The following is a 21,425-nucleotide window of genomic DNA, read 5'->3' on the forward strand; positions in this document are numbered from 1 at the left end:
GAGATCGGATAAATACTAGGTTATTCTTATATTTAGTAATAGATTAATAAATTAAAATTATTATTTCTTAATTTTTTATAATTAAAAATTTATATTTTTATATTAATTTTAAATTTATTTTTATATTAATAAATATAATAATATTATTATATTAAAGCTTATTAAAATTAAAATAATTATTATTATTATAAAATATAAGGAATTTCTTTATATTATATTACTATAAGGGCTAAGATATATAAGTTTATTATTATATAAGCTTAGATAAAGCTATATAAGATTAATAAAGTATTTAATTTTATATATTTTTTTAAAAAAAAAGTTAAGGTAATATAATTAATAAGTAATAATAAGATATTTTTAGTATAAAAATATATTTTTAAAATAATTTTAAAATATTAATAATAATACTATATCTTATTTTATAAATATTAATATTATTTTCTTTTATTTTAATTACTTTTATAAATAAATTTAAACTTTTTTTAAAGCTACTCTTATTAAGTATAAGTCTTTATTTATCTTATTATTTAAATAAAGGCTATTTATATAATATTATTAAAACTAAAACTCTCTAACTCAGTTAAAGACTTTCCCTTTAAATAGCCTAGTAGGCTTACCTATAACGATTATATATTTCCTAAGGGATAAACTAGTCATGCTGGGTTTATATTAGTAGAAAGTACTAGGCGTAGTCTAAGTAATAGTAGGTATAAGTTATATCTAGTAATATACTTAAAGTATTAAATATAACTAAGTTATATTAATAGCTAAGGTAGTTACTATATAAGAAAGTATTATAAGTATATCTTATATACTTTATATAATAAAGTAGATTATAATAAATTATAGCCTATAGGGCCTAAGCTATTATAATCTTACTTATTAGATTAAAGGGGATTAAGGTCTATAGGATATAATTTATTTTAATCTATTCTTAATTAGTATAATAATATAAGTCCCTTTTAGTTATATAGCTAAGAGGTTTTTTAGGCTATAATATAATATTTCCCCTCTATTAGTCTTATCCTTAAGGCTATATCTATAACCTTAGTTATTTTATATATATATATTAATTTTTAACTTATAAAAATCTTTTATTAATATATTTAATTATTTTATTTTTTTTAAAAAGTAATTAGCTATTATTAAATTAAGTAATATTATTAATTATTTTAGATTTAAGATTATATCTTACTTATTTTATTATTCTTATAGCCTTTATTGCCTAGCTTTACCTAAGAAGTTAGATTATTATAGAAAATATACTTATTATAGCCTTTTATGTGATATATTAGTAAATATCTCTAGTGCCTATTTATATATTCTTACTCGCGGGGTTTTTATTATTAATAATTTCCTAAGTAAATTATATCTACTAAGAGTTTAATTATTTAGATTTTAAAAAAGAATATATTAAAGAGGACTTTTTATATCTATAATAAGAGATATAGGAGGCTTAAGCGAGGATAAATAAAGTTTTAGCTTATTTAACCTAGCTTTATCGCTAGAAATATTAGCTATATACTAAGGGTATTAAGATAGCTATTTAGGGACTTTGCTTCTTAGATAAGTTAGAGGTAACTAAGAAGGCAGAGTTAGAGGCTATAATCGCCGCGTAGTCTATAGGTGCTATAGATATTATTAACTAAAGTATTATTAGCCTTAAGTTTATTTTCCCTTTTAATATTATTAATAGAAGTCCCTTAGAAGGCATTATATACTAGTAAGATATTCTAGGGGTTTTTATATATTTTTAGAATTAAGATAGTTTTTTTATTTAATAAAATATATTATTTTATTATTAATTTTATTTATATTAAAAATAGCTTTTATAATATATTCTTTTAATTTATTAACTTTAGTTTCTAATTTATTTCTAATTTTAATTTAAATAATATTTTTTATTATTTTATATAATAAAATATAAATAATTAAGTAAAGCTTAACTTTTAGTAATAAGTCTAATTTATAATTATTTTTTAAGATTTTTTATTTAATTTTATATAATTTAATATATTTATAATTAAGTTTTTTATTTTATTATTTTATTTTAATATTTTTTATTATAAAGTAAATTATATTTTTTTTTAAGAAAATTAATCTTTTAATTTTTTTTTTATTAATATAATTTATTATTTTATTTTTAATAAATTCTAATTTTACTTTTATTTCTTTATATAGGTTTTTTAATTAATTATTAATAAGGATTATTTTAGGGTTAATAATTATATTTTTTATTTATTAATAGGTATTTAAAGTAAATCTAAAATTAATATAAGTTAATATAATTTTTATATTTTTATTTATTACTATATTATAGGCTAGCTATATAGCTAGTAATTTCTTAACTTAATTAGTTTATTTATAGTTAATATAATATTAGAGATATTATTTTAGTATTTAATTTATATATTTTATTTACTTATTTATCTCTTTATAATATATAATAAAGAGTTTATAATTAATTCCTAAATATCTTATAAGGCTTTATTAAAATTTTAAAATAAATAATAATCTTTAATTTATAATAATTTTAAGTAATATATTATATATTTTAATAATATAAAAATAAAAAAAATAAGTAAATTCTTTTATTATTATTAATTTTTTATAGGGTATAAAATAAAAAAAATTTTATAAATCTATTTATAATAATAAAAATATTATTATAAAAGTTTCTTATAGCTAGTTCTTCTAATAGGGGTAGTTTTATAATAAAGTCTATAGTAATTAAGTCCTATAGCTATTATATAACTAAGAGTAGTTATAGTTCTTTATAAGGTTTATAATATTATGCCTTAGTTTTTATATAGAGGTTATATTATTTAATAACTATTATAATTATTTTTTTTATATTAAGAAATATAAATATTATTTTAATTTACTTTAAGGTTTTATTAATTCCTTAATATCTATATAATAAGTAACTATATATTTCGCATATAAGTTTATAATATAATTTATCTAAGACTTATTACCTATTAATTTTCTTATTATCTAAGAGTTATATATAATATTCTTAGATTTATTTTAAGAGTAAATTATTTTATTTTATTATATAAGTATTTCTAATAGTAATATAAGATATCTTTATAACTTAGTTATATTTATATAATTTTAATAAGTTTTTATTTCTTAGCTATATATTATTATAATATATTTTATAATTAAGGTAGCTTTTAGGTTTTATATTAAGATTTTCTTAATAAAAATATTAATATATTATTTCCTAGAAGTCTCTATTATTAAGTTTTTTATTATATTTTATAGTTTAATAATAATATTTAATAAATTCTTTTATATATTTCTAAGATATAAAAATATATTTCTAATATATAATTATTTCTTATTAGCTTTTTACTTAATCTACTTATCTAATTATAAGTCTCCTAAGTTTTCTAAGGGTATTATTAGTAATAATTTTATTTTTTTATTTATTTATTAAGTAATATAATAATATTTATTACTTAATATAAGTAATTATTTATTATTTTAAGTATTTTTTTTATATAAATTATAAAAGCTATTTTTTTATTTTAATCTTTTTAATATTTAAGTTAAGTTATTAGTTAATAATATCTATTTTATTATTTTTTATTTCTTTAATATAAATAATAATATAATTAAATTCTAAAAGATATTTAATATATTATAGTTATTATTTACTAAGTTCTTAAGTTTTTATAAAGTAAGTAATATTTTTATAATCTATATATACCTTAATCTAGTATTTATTTCTAAGGAAATAATATTAAAATTTCTTAAAGGTATTAATTATTATAAAGAACTTTTTAGTATAAATAAAATAATTAAATTCTATTTTATATAACTTATAAGAGTAAAATATAATAAGGTATAAAAGTCTTTTATTATTATTATAAGAAGGGCTATAAGGCTAATAAATATTAAAAGAAATAATAAGATATTAAAGAAAAATATTATTAATTAAAGCTATAATAAAACCTCTTAAAAAATAAAAAATACCTAAATATAACTAACTAAGATAATAACCCCTAGATAGCTATTTATATTATTAAAATACTAAGAATAATATAAAAAAAATATAATAAAATAAGACTTTAACCTAAAAAAATTACTATGCCCTACTAAGCTATCTACCTAATAGAAAAATAAGCTATTAATAATTATATAATTAGTAATATTATAAAAAAATAACTCTATAAACTAATTAAGCCCCTAAGAGCCTATTAGTTATACCTTATTAACTTAAATATATAAAACCCTTTATTAAAACTAAATAATAAAAAAAAAAACCTTATTAATAAATAATAAATAATTACTATTACTTAGCTAAATAAATATTATAAACCTATTAACTATAATTAATATTCCGCAGGAGTATAAATATAATAAAAATAAGATATTATATAAATCTATAAATAATAATATAACTAATATATAGCGCTTTAAAAAGATAACTATAAGGTATTAGTCTATAAAGGGATTAATAAATATTATTAACTTAATATAACTACTTAATATATCTAACTAGCTAGAAAATAATAAAATATAAATAATATAGAAAATATCTATATATAGATATATTATAAGGAAATAGCGCTAAACCTAAGATAGCCTAAACCTTATTATAACCTATAGGATAACCTATATATAATATCTATATACCTATAATATAAAAAAATCTCTTAGGTATTATATAAAAACTATTATTATAATATATATATTATAAATAAATAATAAAATAATTATTTTCTAATCTAATTACCTTAGCCTAATATTAAACCCTACTTAGCCTATAAAACCTTTTAATATAAAGTAAAAAAATAATATAAAAGACTTAATATTACTATGCTATGCCTTTACCCCTTAAAGGAAAGAGCTATTAGCCTAAAATAATAAATTATTATTATTATATAGTAAATTATAATAAAGTAAGGGGAAGTATTAAATAAGAGTTATCTTAATATAAAAATAACTTTTTACTATAAAGAAATATACTTATAATATAAATAATAAGTATTAGCTATATATAATTAGCTAAAATATATAATAAAGAAAAGATTTAATTTCTTAACTTATTAAGAAAATACTATTAATAAAAAATAATATAAAAGTATTTAATTATACCTTAGAAAAAATTATAAACCTATAGATAAGGTCTTATAAGAATATATTAAATATATCTAATATAGAGACCTTAATAAGGTTTACTTAAAAACCTAATAACTAGATTATAAATATAATAATAATAAGGCTATAAAATAAAATTATTAGGAATAAATTAATAACTAAGTAAATAATTATAATTATAAAGCCTATATAAATAATAAATATAAGTTTAATTATTTTAACTATATAATCTTAAAAAACTAGATAGCTTATTTAATATAAGGTAATAGATAAATAAATAAGGATAGAAATTACCTTAAAAGGCCCTTTATTTTATAAATAAAGCATATAGGTAATATTACCTAGAACTAAAAGTATAAATTAAGGGAAAATAATTAAATACTTTAGTAAATAATAAAGCTAAGTAAAATTACTTTAACCTAATAATAATAAATAAGCTTAAGCTATTATAAAAATATAAATAAATACCTTATTTAGTTATTAACCTAAAAGGAACCTCTTTTAATTATAATAATAATATTATTAATAATAAGATTAATTACTTTAAAGTTTTTATTAAAAAAAAAAACTAAGAGATATTATTTAATATTATATTAAATAAGTAATATAACCTTATACTTAAGTACTTATAATTATATTAATTTAACCTATATTTTAATTAAAAAACTAGCTAGGTACTTTCTTTTAATAATAAGATACCTTTTATATTAAATAATAACTTAAATATAAGATCTTAAACTTTTATTAGAGATATTAGAGAAGCTAAGTAAAAGTAAATATAAAATATTTTTTTACCTAAAGGAATATAATATAAATATTATAATAAATAAAAATAATAAAACTAATAAATAATTATATATATTATATAATAATTCTATAAGTTAAAAAAAAACCTTAAGTAAGCTAAGAAAATACTAAAAAAAAAATAACTTAAAAATATTTTATTATAATATTATATTTATAAAAAACTCTTTATAAAAAAACTTAAAATAAGTCTACCTAAATATATATATTATAACCTTAAAATTAAGTTTATTAATAAGAAATAACCTAGCTTTAATAAACTTTATTTACTTAATAAAATATAATTATTAATAGTAAAGGAATATATTAAAGATATATTATAAAAAAGATATATTAAGAAAAGTAAGTTATTTATTAAATACCTTATTATATTTATCTTAAAAAAGAATAAAAAGCTTTAATTTTATATTAACATTAAAATATTTAATATTATTATAATTAGAGATTATATATTATTACCCCTTATTAATAAGTTAAAGGATTAACTTTTTAAGATAAAATACTTTATAATACTTAACCTTAAAGAAGCTTATAATCTTATTTAGATTAAAAAAAGATATAAATAGAAAACTATTTTTTATATTAAGTATAAACTATTTAAGTACCTAATTATACCTTTTAGACTTATTAATATATTTATTATATTTTAATAAATAATTAATAATATATTATAAGAATATCTAGATATATTTATTATATATTACCTAGATAATATATTTATTTTCTTTAAAATAAAAAAAAAATATATAAAATATATTTATAAGGTATTATAAATATTATAAGATACTAAGTTATTAATAAAACCTAAGAAAAGTAAATTCTATGCCTTAGAAGTAAAATTCCTTAGATATATTATCTTATATAATAAAATATATAAACCCTAAGAAAGTCTTAGTAATTAGGAATTAAAAGGAATTAATAAATATTAAGGAAATATAAGCCTTTCTTAGTTTTATTAATTACTATTATAAATTTCTTTAATAATTTAAGAAAATTATTATATTATTAATTAACCTTATAAAAAAAATAAAATATTTATATTCAAAGATAAAATAAAAAAAGCCTTTAATATAATTAAGGAACTTATCTTAAGTAAATTAATACTTAGGATATTTAATTTATCTTAATAAATTAAACTTAAAATAAATACCTTAGATTTTATATTAAGCACCTAAATTAAATAATAAAATAATAATACTTAATATTTTTATTATTCTTTTATATTACTCTAAGTTCTATAAGTCTTATATAAGTTTTATAAGATATATTACCCTTAGTTTATTTCTTTTTCTAAGATTAATTAATATTATTTTTATTACCTTAGATTTATTTCTTATTAGATTTCTCTATATATTATTTAAATTATTAGTTATTAATCTTAATAATTATATTAATATAATCCTAAAGGTTATTAGGTTTTTTTATTTTATAGAGTTTATTTTTAATTTTATTTTTAAGTCTTATAAAATATAATCTAAAAGGCACTTATTTCTTAATTAAGAAATAAGGTAATTTATATAAACTTAGCTATATAAGTTAAAATAGCTTTTATTTATTATAAGTTTTTAAGTTTTTATATAGCTTATTATTTTTTATTAATAATTTTAAAGTTATACCTAATTATATTCTTAAAGTTTTTATATTTAATAAAAAGAAATTATATTTCTTTAATAAGTTTATTTCTAAGAATATTATATAGCTTAGGTTTAAACTAAGTAAATATATTACTTATAAGGTATTTATTAATATATAAAACCTTACTTTTTATATTAGTTATCTTAGTAAAAAAATATTATTAATATGCCTTAAGGGATATAAGAAATATCTTAATATAAATAACTTATTTATTAAATAACTCTAAGTCCTTAGGCTTAATAATCTTATTAATATTTTTATAAGTAATATTAATAATATTATATTTAAATATTAAGCTACTAAGATTATAAACTTATTATTATATTAAGTTATTTTATTAAGCCTAGAATATAATAAGTTAATTAATTTAGTTTTATTATTTATTAATTATTTATTAATATTATTATTATTACTATTTTATAGCTTAATAAAAGTATTTTTATATATTATTTATAAATATTTTTATATTTATAAATTACTCTTAAGTAATTTTAATATTATTTTATATATTATCTAAAAGGTTATTATATTAAATAATTAAATAATTATATTTATTCCTAAGTTTATAGACTTTATTTTTATATAAGGCTAAGATAATATATTTCTTATTATTATTATTTATATCTATTAGGATATTAGGTTTTTTTAGCTTAATTATAGGCTATCCTTATTAAGGGATAATAAATAGCTTATTACGAGAGGTAAAAAAGGATCTAATATTAGGCGCTATAGTAATAATATTACTTAGAATATATAATATACTACTAAATAAGAGCTATTAATATATAATAATTATATATTTCCTAAGGGATAAACTAGTTATATTAGGTTATATTAATAGAGAGTACTAGGTATAATCTAAGTAATAATAAGTATAAGTTATATCTAGTAATATGCTTAAGGTATTAAGTATAACTAAGTTATATTAATAGCTAAGGTAGCTATTATATAAGAAAGTATAATAAGTGCGTCTTATATACTTTGTGCAGTAAAGCAGATCATGATAGATCATAGCCTATAGGGCCTAAGCCATCATGATCTTACTCGTTGGATCAGAGGGGATCAAGGTCTACAGGACATGATCCATTCTGATCCGTTCCTAATTAGTGTGATGACGTGGGTCCCTTTTGGTCACGTGGCCGGGAGGTTTCCTGGGCCGTGACATTACCCATTCGTCTTGGTACGACGGTAGACTCTCCATCGCCCACCCAGGAGCTATACTCTGATCATCGGCCAAGACCACCAGATAGGTTAATGTGAGAATTCTTCCGACGCCCGTTCGGATTGCCATATCAAACTGTCCCTGTGGGAAATGCTCCTTGACAAATACAAGCTCGATAACTAGCGCATGGGTCACCTTGGTACCGTCAAGGCTCTTTGTGTCGTAGCTGTAGGCAGATCCGGGGCCATTGGAGCTTTGGCGGATGTTAACACCAAACTCCACTTCAGCAGTTCCCTCGGCCGCGTTTTCCTCCCAGGCATTGTATATGCCCCCTTTGCCGAGCGTTCGGGTTTTCCTGCGAACAAAACCTTCGCTTCCGTGTTCGATCACTAAGCATCGGTGTCGCTCGCAGGGGATCGCAATGGCTTCGATATTCTCCTCCAGCCTCCAAGCCCCCTTCCATAACCGCCAGAGATGGTCGTTCTGGCCATTTCCCGGGGAGACGAGGAGGCCAGTTAGCGAGAGGGAGACGTTGTTGACCTCGGCGGGACGAATAATGGGGTTGATGGAGCTTTCAACTCTTATACCCTCGGCGGGGAAATTGCGAGTCGTTTGTAGAGGAAGGTTTGGAACGGAAATCCGGCGTCTGACGGTCAAGATTCGCTTAAAGTCCACAGTTCGAGGCGTATTCGTCTGTGTGTTTTGAGACTTGAAGTGAACTTCGGCGTGGAACTCGTATGAAATGGAAAGCAGAGGTGAATCCATCGAGGCTGGTAGGTGATCTGGTATCAGGGTGGAGAATGGGAATGTTTGACTGCCGCTCTGTAGGACAGTATGTTGGTTCAGAAAGGACCAGTGGTGTATCTCGAAGTACTGGGCCTTGCATTTCGCGCAGCGATTCTTGACCGGCTTCTTCTGGACTGTGTGGACATTGAGCACAGCAGTGAAGCCGCCAATCTCGACCGGGGGTTCGTTTACATTAAGGGACAGGGTTCCGGACAAGAATGACGGTAGACTGTCGGAATCGGTTCCGATGACGATGGTGGGCGAACTCTCGATTTCCCAGTCGATCGATACTGCCAAGGTTGTCCGTGGCCTGGATATATTGGTCAAGGCAAGGTTCCGAAGTGGCCGCACAAGGTTGACCAGCTCAGGCATGTCTGTTGACCACTGGCAAGATGTTGGATAATGCCAGAATTCGTCACGGTATCGTTCTGCTTGATGTGTCTCTGAAATGCGCTGAGATGGCGTCGAAGTACTATCGGAAGGCGTCGAAGCGTCTTTTGGAGTAATTATCAAGAACTGCCCGTGAGAATTTGAGGTATGGTATTATGTCTTGGAGCTGAAGTGAGGAGCAATCGAAAGAACCTCTCCCTGGGACATTTGGTGCTTTATGTGGAGGCCACGCCCTTAAGTCAACAACCACTGTATCTGGCAAACGTGAGCAGACCTGGGGAAGTCTCAGGTGTCGGAATGAGAAGCTAAAGTAGGCCTAGCACCTTTCGCCGTTCTTCCCCAAACAGGATTGTCGCTCGATTATGTCTGTCTATTGCACGCCCCGGAGTGGTCCCAATGTCTGGCTGACCAGGCTCCGGGTCCCTTGGGCCGGCGGTGGAGAGAGCTGCCAGCCCCGAGTTGATCCAAGGAACTATACCGCTCTTGGCTGGTTTTTGGCGTGTTAAGTTAGGTATGTCGTCCACCAGCTTTGTAAGCGTACCTTCGTAATCAATGCATCGGCTGGGCGAAGAGTGACCATCGCAGTCGGCTCTTGACTCAACGTCTTTCAAGCACAGTCGGGATGAACATGTACTGTTCAAGTTGTGCTTGTCGTGGCAGGCTTTAAAAGTACAAAAAGCTGTAACTCATTTAAACTTGCGTATTACTCAACTCCCACATTTCTCGGTATACAACGGGCACAGTCGAAATTTTATGACCTGGTGGCATCTATGATCTTGGGCACTGGTCTCGAAGATGTACTCACCACTGGCAGACTGGCGAATTTTACATGTCGACCAGAACAGATTTGAGCAGGCACCTCTTGAACTTGGCGATTACAAATTAAATTTGACGATATCTGGGACAATTCCAGCGCGTCACGCTTGGTCAAGGGCTCGAAGAAGCGGTGGGGGGTGGGCTTGGCTTCTGAGTAACCTAACGATTTCTTCGAAGCGTCCAACGGTTCTGTAGGTTTCTTAAGCGCCTCGGTCGCGGTCGGCTGCCTATTTAGGTAATTTCCGGATTTGTCGACGGGTAGTCTAGATGATGCTTGCCATGACCACCCTGTGTTATCATCCGAAGTGTATGCTCACCGACTAATAATGTCTTCCAGCTCGCACAAGACCTGCGCTGTGAGTGGCGGGTGGGGTGGTTGCCTGGCGACGCAGCTATCAGGTTATTGCCCCAGTCTACTCTGGGTTGGCCATCGGCAGCACTTGATTTTTGACACAGTACGCCTTGCAGGCTGCCGCACCCTGCAGTGGATGGATTGATTACATGACAACTGGCCTTGTGGATTGACGTTGACTTGGATTGAAGTCGATAAATTGATCAATGTCGTGGAAGTCGTGGAGTGATTCTCTACCCTGAAAGTCGAGCACTCCGTCCTCGTAGAGGGAGAGCTCGACCGCTATGAGATGGCATTCCATCATGCAATGACACTCGTTTCGAGATGCAGTCCTATTCTGTCGGGTCTTTGCAGCCCCTGGTTTTCCCAATTCTCCATCGCCTGCTCAAATAGCACCGCCTGCTCTTCCTCAGCCGGCATTCGATTGCCCTTTCCCCTCCTCAGTCGACTCTCCATCATCTCAGTGAGCCTAGCCTCCACATCTGTATCATTCATCACGTCCTGCTTGAATACGTAGGACCGGGTCTCGCAGTTCCGCCATCCCGTCCCAGGGTTCAGCCATGAGTCCTCCCAGTCATCGGTGAAGTAGTGCAGGAAACCGCCGTGCGTTACGAGCACAACTTGAGGGTCTGTATCGCCTTGCTCGATCAGTTGTCGGATCTTCTGTCGGACAAAGATGCGGGCGTCGCGGGCGCGGGCTGCTATGGCATTGCTTTCTGGGCTGTAGCGAGTCCCTAAAGCTTTCACGTTCCAGCCGTCCTTGACTAGAGAGAGGTCGACGGGCCACTTGCTCTCGGCTACCACTCTGCAGAGGATTGATGGATCAGCTCCAACGTCGCACGGGTCATCCGAGGTTTCTTGAGCGTCAGGGATGGCGATGATCTCAGGGTGACACTTGCTGCTGGCCGTGAGGGCTGGTTGAAACACTAGATAGGCAGATTGGAGTGTTCGGCAAAGCGGAGAAGCAAGGACAAGCGATATCTTGGACTGATCTGAGAAGGCCGTCTTGCGCAAAGCCATGTTCTGCTCTTCACCCAAGGGAGTCAGGCGAGGATCAGGAAGAGTGTAGCATCCGGCACCGACGTTATGGAAGCCCTGTCCATGGCGGACACAATGAATCACTGGTGACATTGTGAGATTTGCAGAAGTAGAAAGGCCTTGTTTGGGAGAGATATGTAATATAGAATGATGCAAAGAGCCAAGTTACTGACAAAATCGCAGTTCTTAAGATATAGACACCGGTCTGGGGTTGCGAGACATACATCCAGTACTAGACTGCTGAATAAGCCTGCATTTCTACTCCGTACTGACAAATGCTGGTCTCAACACAAGTCGGTAATTACTCTAGGTAGTCCTTGCCGTATCGCGGATGAAACTCAAACCAATCAGGATGCTGGCAGATCGATTGGAGCTAACCCCACATAGGCAGCCAAGACGCATGTCGTGCATAAGCGTTGTATCCACTGACGCCTCATCTGGCAAGCTTTACAGGTTTCAGGGGTTGGAATTGTAATAAGGTGGTTTTCTTTATTAGTTTGCAATAAGGATGGCTGATAGGCTGCTGGGGATTTCTAATGGGTTATCATTTGCTCAGTTGTTAGTCGGGAACTTGACGATTAACAGATAGATACAAAGCCACCCGGCGAGACGGCTGCGCGGAATAAGTACAGGTACGAATACGGTAGTATCTGAATAGCATTTCCAACCCTTGAGAGCTACAGGCGGTGAACTCAGGCTACCATCCAACCTCGATTCTCCGAAAATTCACATCTTCGGATGTTCTGATTACAAATGTAATGATGATTTTGCCAGAATGAAAAACAAAAAAAAACATTGTATAAGATCTGTTGCTCTGGTCCTTTCATAGCCCGGCCACTGCTCGTTACATATCTCTGCATATTCAGGGGCCGATATTTGATAGACAATGACACACCCATCGTTACCTTCATCACCGACTCAGCGGGTTCCCAGCAACACCTCAGCAACACCGACTATCCCGCCGAGAGAATGTAGCCCCAGGGCTCAAGCTCAAGTTGTTAATCCTTTACCGAACGACAACCCTTCGCCGCATCTCGATGACCTTGCAGAATCCATACCCGCAGTTGACGAGTCCCTCCAAGCACGAATCGAACGTCTTGGCCGCGAGCGCCCTCCGATCTTTATAACCCGTTGGAGCGAGATAATCTTCGTCTTCAGCATCTCCATGTCCCAATTCTTGACAGAATACTTCGTCTCAGGCTTCACCGTCATCCTCCCAACACTGATCAGAGAGCTCGACATCCCGCAAGCAGCCAGTGTGTGGCCAGCGACCGCCTTCTCCCTCGTCATCGCCAGCACCTTGCTCGTCTTTGGCCGTCTGGGTGATATGTGGGGAGGATATCCCGTCTTCATCTGGGGCCTTGCCTGGCTTCTTGCCTGGAGTATAATAGCCGGGTTCAGCATCAATCCGCTGATGCTCGACTTCTGCCGGGCTCTGCAAGGGCTGGGAGCTGCGGCATTCTTACCTACCGGAGTTATGCTCATGGGGTCGCTGTATCGTCCTGGGCCACGAAAGAATCTCGTCTTTGCAGTATACGGTACTTCAGCGGTATTTGGATTTTTCGGTGGCATTCTCATGGCAGGGATCGTAGGTCAATTCATGCGCTGGGGTTTTTACTTCTGGATCGGCGCCATCCTGACGGCAATTACGCTGTTATCTTCAGTCTTGTCCATTCCGCGTCCTCATTCAAAGGACCAACCACCAAGCAAAGCCAAAATGGACTACCTCGGCGCCATCACGATCGTCTGTGGCCTCACTCTAGTCGTGTTTTCCATCTTGCAATCAGCACACGCCCCTGCAGGTTGGCGAACGCCATATATTCCAGTCTGTCTCATACTTGGTGTCTCGTCACTCCTTGCTGCGGGCTACATCGAAACGCGCGTCGCTGCTCAGCCTCTCTTGCCAACTTCGATCTTCACGACTCCTTGCATGAGCCCTCTCCTGTTGGCCCTCTTCCTGCTTTACGGCACCTGGGGTATATTTTCTGTATATGGCACACTCTATTTCCAGAACATTATGTCTGCCAGTCCGTTGCAGGTGGTAGCTTGGTATGTGCCTCTCGGTCTTGCAGGCCTCATTCTCAGCGTCATCGAAGGCTTCATCTTGCACCTGGTTCCAGGACGTGTGCTGTTGATCATTTCCGGCCTGGGCGCAGTAGGGTCACAGCTTCTCATAGCTCTGATTCCGCTTGGAGCAAGTTATTGGGCATGGATCTTCCCTGCAGTCATCTTCAGCACCGTGGGAATCGATCTGTCCACGATCTTGATGACAGTTTTCGTGACCACGACGTTTCCTACAGCGCAGCAGGGGTTGGCTGGGAGTGTTATTAATTCTGTGCTGCAGTTAGGTGTAGCTTTCGTCCTTGCTTTGACGGACGTCATCCAATCAGCAACGGTAGAAGAGGCAGGATTGGGGAAGAGTTATAAGAACACGTTTTGGTTTGGAGTGGGTGCTGCAGCCGCGAGTTTGTTGATTCTGGCAATCTGGGGGAAGGTACCTAAGGCCAGCAGTGATTTGACCGCGGATGAGAAGGCTGAACTCCTGGAAGAGGCAATGACAGAGCAGCGAAGGTAATCAGCCAACAGGGGTGGTACTCTGAGAGATGCATGATCCCACATGTAGACCTCTGCTCACGAATTGTTGCTAGACCACGTGGTATTTAACTGGTGACTACCCGGTGGTTGCTCTCATGATTGTAGTGGTTACCTATATAGTCCCGGTCAGAGGGCAATGTATCTCTATTACCACCATGATAGATCATCCGGGATCGCCTTACAATCATGCAATCAGCCAGTCGGTGCCTATGTTCTTTAGCTTCTCGATCCAATTCCAATTCTCTTCCTGTTTGTAGAGTCGGTCATTGCCGCTCGTTACGGCATCCTCATTCTTCCTCCCATCCCATATTGTCCTCAATGCTTCGAGAGCCTCTCTGTTAAGTCCCCAAGGCTCCATTTCCCAGAGCTCTTGGAATCGTCTCACTACCCAAGCACGATTCGTAAGGTCAGCCGTTTCCAGGCCAGCAATGAAAGCTGGCCACGCTGTTGCTGTGAATAATGCATCTCCGGGGTTCATATTTGAAAGGTGGGTGATGATTTCGGCTGCTAGGATTTCCAGATCATCTGGCAATACTGTGCTGGGCCATAGAGCAAGAATAATGCGCGAGAGATAGACACATACAGCTGCCCTGTGTGCAGATGCAATTATAGTCCGATGGAGGAGATCATCAGCCGGTGAGCGTGGCTGTAAATTAATGGCCCAGACAGCCGGGTCGAATGACCTCGCAGCGTGTAAGAGATGAAGCGCATCGTGCTGTCCTGAATCGATCAAGGTATCCTGAAACGCGGAAACGTCGTTCATCTTTAATAGTTGAGACCCTGCCTGTATCAAAGGAAGGAGGGCTGCCGGAAATGACGAGCAATGGTTGCCTTCTGCATCTTGAAGCAGTGACATGGTAGTCGTCGATAGCCCACCACTGTGCGGTAGATAAGAATTTGCGAATGTTGACCCAAGAAGATCATACCTAGTACGTGTTAAGTCAGGAGCCATCAATTACTGGACAGGACGACTTACACCAAGCAATTTGACACCAACCAGCTGCGAAGCGGGGTCAAAGCAGTCTCCATCCCCGGGCCGGATGCGATCAGCTTGTCAATGATCGTTCTCGCGCCATTGATGTGAAATATCCAGCTGCCTCGCCCAGAGTCAATGAGTTCGAACCCAATGAGGAGAAGAACCGCCGCGAGAATCACATCAACATCCGCTGAAGCCATGTCTTCGAGAGCAGACTTCAGCAGACAAAGTGCCTGCTGCTTGGCCCTGAGTGCGTCATGGAAAGTCTCCGGGCGAGATGTCATATATGGAACGATCGATAGAGAGCTCACTAAGCTTGTGCTGCTCTGAGTTGAGGCTGTCGTTGTAAAGATACTGGAAGAACTTGATGACCGTTGGCAAGCGTTTGACATGTGCAAAGCTGAACTGGCGATGATCGCCTGCAACAACATGGGGTGCTGGTATGCCATCGGAACCAGCTCGCGGAATGGATTATGTTGGGGGATGTCATAGAGCACGAGGTCTCTGCAAACATCACTGGCAACTTTTACCAAAGAATATTAGTATGAAGAGCAGTCAAGCGGACGAAGGTAGCCTACAATAGTCCAGATATCTCCTCGATCGATAGTCTAGATCTCGCGCAAGCGGGTCTATTAACGAACGAGGTAACGATTGAGGAGAGCTCGGCTTAGAACCTGCGAATGGGGGCTGCCTTGTAGACACGATAGAAGGCCATGGCGCTTGTAGAGTCGAGGTCGTATCTCCCTTCTGGATCTTGTTCATGTCGTCGGATGTAACGCCAGTCAATTTCCCACGACTCGCCATACCTTTCTCCCACCGCAACAGAATGCCATAGCCTAGACAACTTTGGCCCCTATTGGTGCATTTCAGGCAGTGCGGAAGGGATCGGTCACATTTCAAGCGGCTGCGCCTACAGTTGTGGCATGCTCCCGGCCTTGTACTCATGGCTAGGCTCCAATATGGGATAGGAGAAGGGCGGCGCTCACAGAATGATAAAGAAAGGCGCTTATTTGTACTTGCGCAGAAACGGGGTCATTAGTGATGTTGTGCCCTTTGCGCCATCGCAGCCGCTGTTGAAATTACCCCCGACCCGAGGGACGGCGCACGTGACCAGACGACATGACTACGGGTCACGTGACGACCCGACTTACTGAATTGAGCCCCGACGTGGACTCTCGATCTCTATCAACTGAACCCTCACAACCACAGAGTCATCCGGGTCAATAAACACCTTCAGTCCTTTGGCCCATCCCCCAGTGCTGCTTTGCAGATCCAGCTCGACAGGACCTTCCGTCTTGCAATCTCCCCATCTTGGACTTTGAGCCCCGTTCTGCTCCAAAAACTGTAGCCCTGTTAGAGTCTGCCACTCATCTGTCCACAGACGCAAAGTCTTGAGCCGTGATCCTTGAATCTCCCAGGTATCGTGCGTGTAGCCCGACCCTCCGTCTTGCTCGTTGTCGTCGGCTGGGTGAAACTCTGAGGGCCCGACTGTGGAAATGTGTGAATTCGCAAATGTGAGCGATAGCGATACTAGAGGAAATTGTGAAGATTTGGTGTCCTGGCGGAAGGTGGCTCGGATGGAGTTCAGAAGGCCCTCGCAGTCTAGCCAGGAGATAATGGTCGCCTTATCCGGGAAGGTCCCGAGGATACCACTCTCGTCAATGTACTTGACTCCACGCCCGTATGCCATGCTGGCCTCCCGGAACCGTCTCTGCGGAGGAGCTGGGTCCCAATAGAATCTGCGAGATCGTGTAGACTCTCCATGCTCTCTGCAAGTCGTGCCTGGTTGTACCCATCAGATTCAAACTCAAAGCCTTTATGGCTGATGAGGACACCGCAGAGGGCACAGTATGTGTCGACTGGGCACATGTTGATGCTGTTGTCGAGAGGACGCGACGGCTGGCGACCAAGAAAAACAAATGGTGGCTGGTTCTGCATGCAACCTGACTCAGCTTCAGCTGACCCGCATGCCCTTTATCATAGGCCTTTTGGTTGGGGCACTTGCAGATTAACGCCTGCTAACATTATTACTATTTGGGCAGATTAAGGAAGAATCGGAGTGACGTAGTGTATTGCACGTTTTTATGCCTTTGTCGGACACGACATGAACAGAACGAGGGCCCTTCTGTAGTATTAACAACGGACATAAGCATTGAGCCATCAGTAGGTGTAGTCAAGACAAATTCGGCGTTTACTTTGCTAAATCGTGGACATTTAGAGCGCCCTTGCGTAGGTCGCTATTCGGGTCCCTCGAGCTCAAGCCTAGGATGGCCACTGGATATTCGAACAAAGACACTGAAAAGATGAACGCCCGGCCAAAAAGAACAGCAACACAAGTAACCCAATAAACCCCTTACCAAGCCTTCCCAGAGATGTTCTTTTGCTTATTAGCACCCTTCAGCCTAGAAAAGAAGCTTCCACCCATGACAGCTGTCCTGGAAACAGTTGTGTCTCGCTCACGATGATCAGGACATTTCCGAGGCGGAATCTGTCCCTGGGACTCGTAGTAGAACTTGGAGACATCAAATTCATGGTGAGGCCCTGGAGCCACGCACATCCACTTGACCTTGGATGAGCTCAACTGTGGCCAGCAGACATCGCACCAGTGACAACCGGGGTACTCTTCTGACTTCTTTGCACTGGAAACGCGCACGATCTTGCCACAGAGCTTGTTGGAGCAGCAGACGGTGTTGTCGATGCTAGGCCACAACTCTCTAAACTCGCAGTTGTTGCTTGCGATGCCTGCTGCTGTGCTCCTGAGCTCGAGCTTTTCGCAGATTTCGTTGCATGCGTGCGTGGCGAAGAAGAACTTGAAGCCATCTTTGCCGAGATTTGTGTCGGCCAGCTTAAATCGCTCTGGGTCGAGTGTGTGAATGGCGGGATCTGTGAGGACGTGGCCTACGCCCTGCAGATCACATACCAGGAAGCTGCCCCAGGACCGCTCAAAGGTAAAGTGCGAAAAGGCCTGCGCGGCCTGGTTGAACTCATCCTTGGGGTTATCATCATTGACGTAGCTGCAGTTGTTGTTGTACTTGACGTACTCGCCCTCGATGTATGGCTCGAGGGACATGCAGTCAGTGCCTGAAGTGGTTGTCTTGCCCCTGAGACATGTCGTGACGATGAAATCGATTGCGTGCTTATCACCGACCAAGGCGTTGAACTCTAGGGCAAATGCCTTGCAGAGAGCTTGGCATCTCATGTCCTCTGCCAAATGGGCGAGACGCTTACCGTCACGCTTAAACGACTTGACGACGTAGCGGTTTGTCGAGGCAGCTGTACGAGCATACGCCGTGAGACGAAGGGCACCTTGGGAGAATGGTCGCGACCGCTTGTTGATAGTGAGCTCCATGATGCTCAGCCTGATGTTATCGTCATGCGCCATCATGGCGTTGAGTGTGTCTGCGCCGTGCACCACAGTATCAGGGGAGAAGCCCTCGAGGATGAGCTTCTCGTTGAGCCAGCCAGGAGTATCCCACTGTGGTGGAACCTTTTCAAGTGACATTTCGCTGGCTTCTTCGACCTTGTCTTCATCTTCTTCAATGGCTTGGAGTTGGGTGGTCAAGGGGTTCTTGGTGCCTCCCTTGCCGCCAGTTCGAGAACTCGACGTTGACATGCGAACTGCTGTGCGAGAGGCTGAAGTGGTGACACTCCTGACGACTAAATGTCGCAGCGCGCTGTAAGAGGTGCCTAGTTCGGCTTCCTCAAAGACTAGATCGCCCTTGGCGGTGCCCTTGGAGCTGCTGGCACCACGGAGAGCTAGGGTTGCCTTGAGGCCTTCGTCATAGTACTGGTTGCTCACGAGGAGCTTGCAGTCGGACGAAATGGCGGCGTACTCTTTCATAAAGGTCAACGCCATGCGGTCTGTAGCATTCTTGATGCGCAGTAGAGCATAGTTGATGTTCATGTCAATCATCTTCTTGAACAAGGGCTGGTAAGTAAGACGATGCGGCTCGCTCCCAGGCTCGGGGTAGTCATCCGCCGAGTCGGAAAAGTCATGAAAGATGCGACCATGGGCTGGAGCATCGGCGATGTGTATGATGCATCGCGTCTGGTTCTTCCATGTGGCGTTGATGGCTTGGTCAATGCCTCCGAGGACATCTTCAGGGGCATCGCCTCCGCCTGAGGCCGTGAACTTGTCGATGAACGACCGAACGTCGTCAATGGAGGTTGTAAAGTCTAGGAATTGGATGTTGGGCTTGTCGGCGTGGTCCTTGTACCCCACGACGGCGATGCGCACTTCAGCTTCGTTGAAGAAGGCCTTTGTGATGTCGTCCATGATCCTCTTGACCTGGTCTCTGGCAGCCTTGATGTAGCTGTACATAGAACCCGTGGTGTCCATGAGGAAGAGAAGATCGGTCGCGTAGGCCTTCTTGAACATGCCATCATTGGATCGCTTAGGTTTCTCGGAGCGCGCTGCAAGTGCCTCACGCTTGAGCTCTTGGACACGACGCCTAGCATCGGCAGCAGATGGGCCAGATAGAGCAGCCTCCATCCTGAGACGCTCGGAGATGGCACGTTCTTGCTCTGCCAGACGACGCATCTCAGCAGCCTGGGCGCGTTCACCGTCCATGGCACGCCGAAGCTCGTCTCGCTCCATCTCTATCTGGCGGAGCCGCTCTCGGGTCCCTGAAGTGGTCCCCGAGGTACTGGCTGAGCCCGGAGACCTCAGCCTGTGGAGGTGGCCAGGCAAAGATCCGCTTGTATAATCATCGCTACGACCGGACGAGGGGGAAGAACTCGATGCGATGGAGCGTTCCCTTGAGGTTGGATAGGGTGGAAGGATAGTGGATGTGGTAGATGTCGAAGTAGCACTATCCGAGGAGACAGAGGTACGAAGCAATGCATCGGCGAGGGAATGGACGTCGTCCGATCCCGTGCGATGTCTGGAAATAGACGCCGGAGGCGAATAGGGTGGAGGAGCAGCCATGTTTGAAGTTGACGATGTGACTCTGGAGATGTCAAACGAATGGCAGCAAGTGTAACTTTATATAATGAATTGCACGTATATTCGAGAATGGGCGTAAATCACAAGAACACAATATGCTTCAAACATGACCTTTCACGCAGCTGGTGTAAGGCATTTAGATAGCGGCTCAATCGGCCAAAAAACAGTATCTACCTCGCGAGGCGCATCGATAATCACAGCCATGCCGTGTCACACAAGCCGGGCAACTGGTGCCAGCAGACTCCGCAGTAGCTGTGATAGGGGATAAGCCAATCACGAGGGGCTTTGGTTTGGCAAAAGGGCGTGCTTGCAGTTGCGGTAGTGCCGATCCTTGCGATGCCAAGCCAATCATGGAAGGTTTGGAAAACTGTACGAGTTTCTGGCGTGGGTGTCTGCCTGATTGAGGCTGACTTTGATGAGGGAAATGTCTCATGTTTCTTTGTTATCGATACAGCCTGATCTCGGTGATGTTTTTGGTTTGGTGGTATTTCATCTTGTTTACTAACAAATACAGGCTATCCAAGAATGGTGCTACTCCAGCACAGCCTCCTTACTCCATAATCGCCCACTTACTTAGAAACAGGAAGCTCAGACAGTCATCTCACGTCCATCGGATGGTTCGCCCGTGGTGCCTAACGCGGGGTATGCAGACTTTCACACACAATCTGCCTTGCGTTGCGCCATCCCAAGTCACGAGGCTGCCAGCACACTCCCCTGTCCGGTATCTATGCCGCTTCTTATTGGGGCCCTCGTCCGATGGCTCAAGACGTACATAATGTGTGCCTTTCAGCCGAATCTTGCAGAGGTGGGA

At 37.2% G+C, this 21,425-nt stretch overlaps 5 protein-coding genes across 5 annotated transcripts; 1 reads left to right on the plus strand and 4 right to left on the minus strand.

Annotated features, from left to right (window-relative positions):
• Positions 1–8,623: 8,623 nt before the first annotated feature.
• NCS54_00199300 (LDB19 domain-containing protein) lies at positions 8,624–9,874 on the minus strand (the record flags this gene model as incomplete). Its single annotated transcript, XM_053147604.1, has 2 exons — positions 8,624–8,642; positions 8,763–9,874. The coding sequence occupies 2 exons, from the start codon at positions 9,872–9,874 to the stop codon at positions 8,624–8,626; spliced, it is 1,131 nt and encodes a 376-aa protein (XP_053003579.1).
• A 1,486-nt stretch (positions 9,875–11,360) lies between these two features.
• Positions 11,361–12,191, minus strand: NCS54_00199400 (Hypothetical protein; the record flags this gene model as incomplete). The annotated part of the gene is made up of 1 exon (XM_053147605.1): positions 11,361–12,191. The coding sequence occupies one exon, from the start codon at positions 12,189–12,191 to the stop codon at positions 11,361–11,363; it is 831 nt and encodes a 276-aa protein (XP_053003580.1).
• A 793-nt stretch (positions 12,192–12,984) lies between these two features.
• NCS54_00199500 (MFS domain-containing protein) lies at positions 12,985–14,673 on the plus strand (the record flags this gene model as incomplete). Its single annotated transcript, XM_053147606.1, has 1 exon — positions 12,985–14,673. The coding sequence occupies one exon, from the start codon at positions 12,985–12,987 to the stop codon at positions 14,671–14,673; it is 1,689 nt and encodes a 562-aa protein (XP_053003581.1).
• A 2,143-nt stretch (positions 14,674–16,816) lies between these two features.
• On the minus strand, positions 16,817–17,538 carry NCS54_00199600 (Hypothetical protein; the record flags this gene model as incomplete). Its single annotated transcript, XM_053147607.1, has 2 exons — positions 16,817–17,408; positions 17,462–17,538. 2 exons carry the CDS (start codon positions 17,536–17,538, stop codon positions 16,817–16,819), a joined length of 669 nt encoding a protein of 222 aa, XP_053003582.1.
• A 484-nt stretch (positions 17,539–18,022) lies between these two features.
• On the minus strand, positions 18,023–20,596 carry NCS54_00199700 (Hypothetical protein; the record flags this gene model as incomplete). The annotated part of the gene is made up of 1 exon (XM_053147608.1): positions 18,023–20,596. One exon carries the CDS (start codon positions 20,594–20,596, stop codon positions 18,023–18,025), a length of 2,574 nt encoding a protein of 857 aa, XP_053003583.1.
• Positions 20,597–21,425: the final 829 nt, after the last annotated feature.

This window comes from Fusarium falciforme, chromosome 2 (genome assembly GCF_026873545.1).
Source record: "Fusarium falciforme chromosome 2, complete sequence".
In the NCBI taxonomy this organism is placed as follows: domain Eukaryota; kingdom Fungi; phylum Ascomycota; class Sordariomycetes; order Hypocreales; family Nectriaceae; genus Fusarium; species Fusarium falciforme.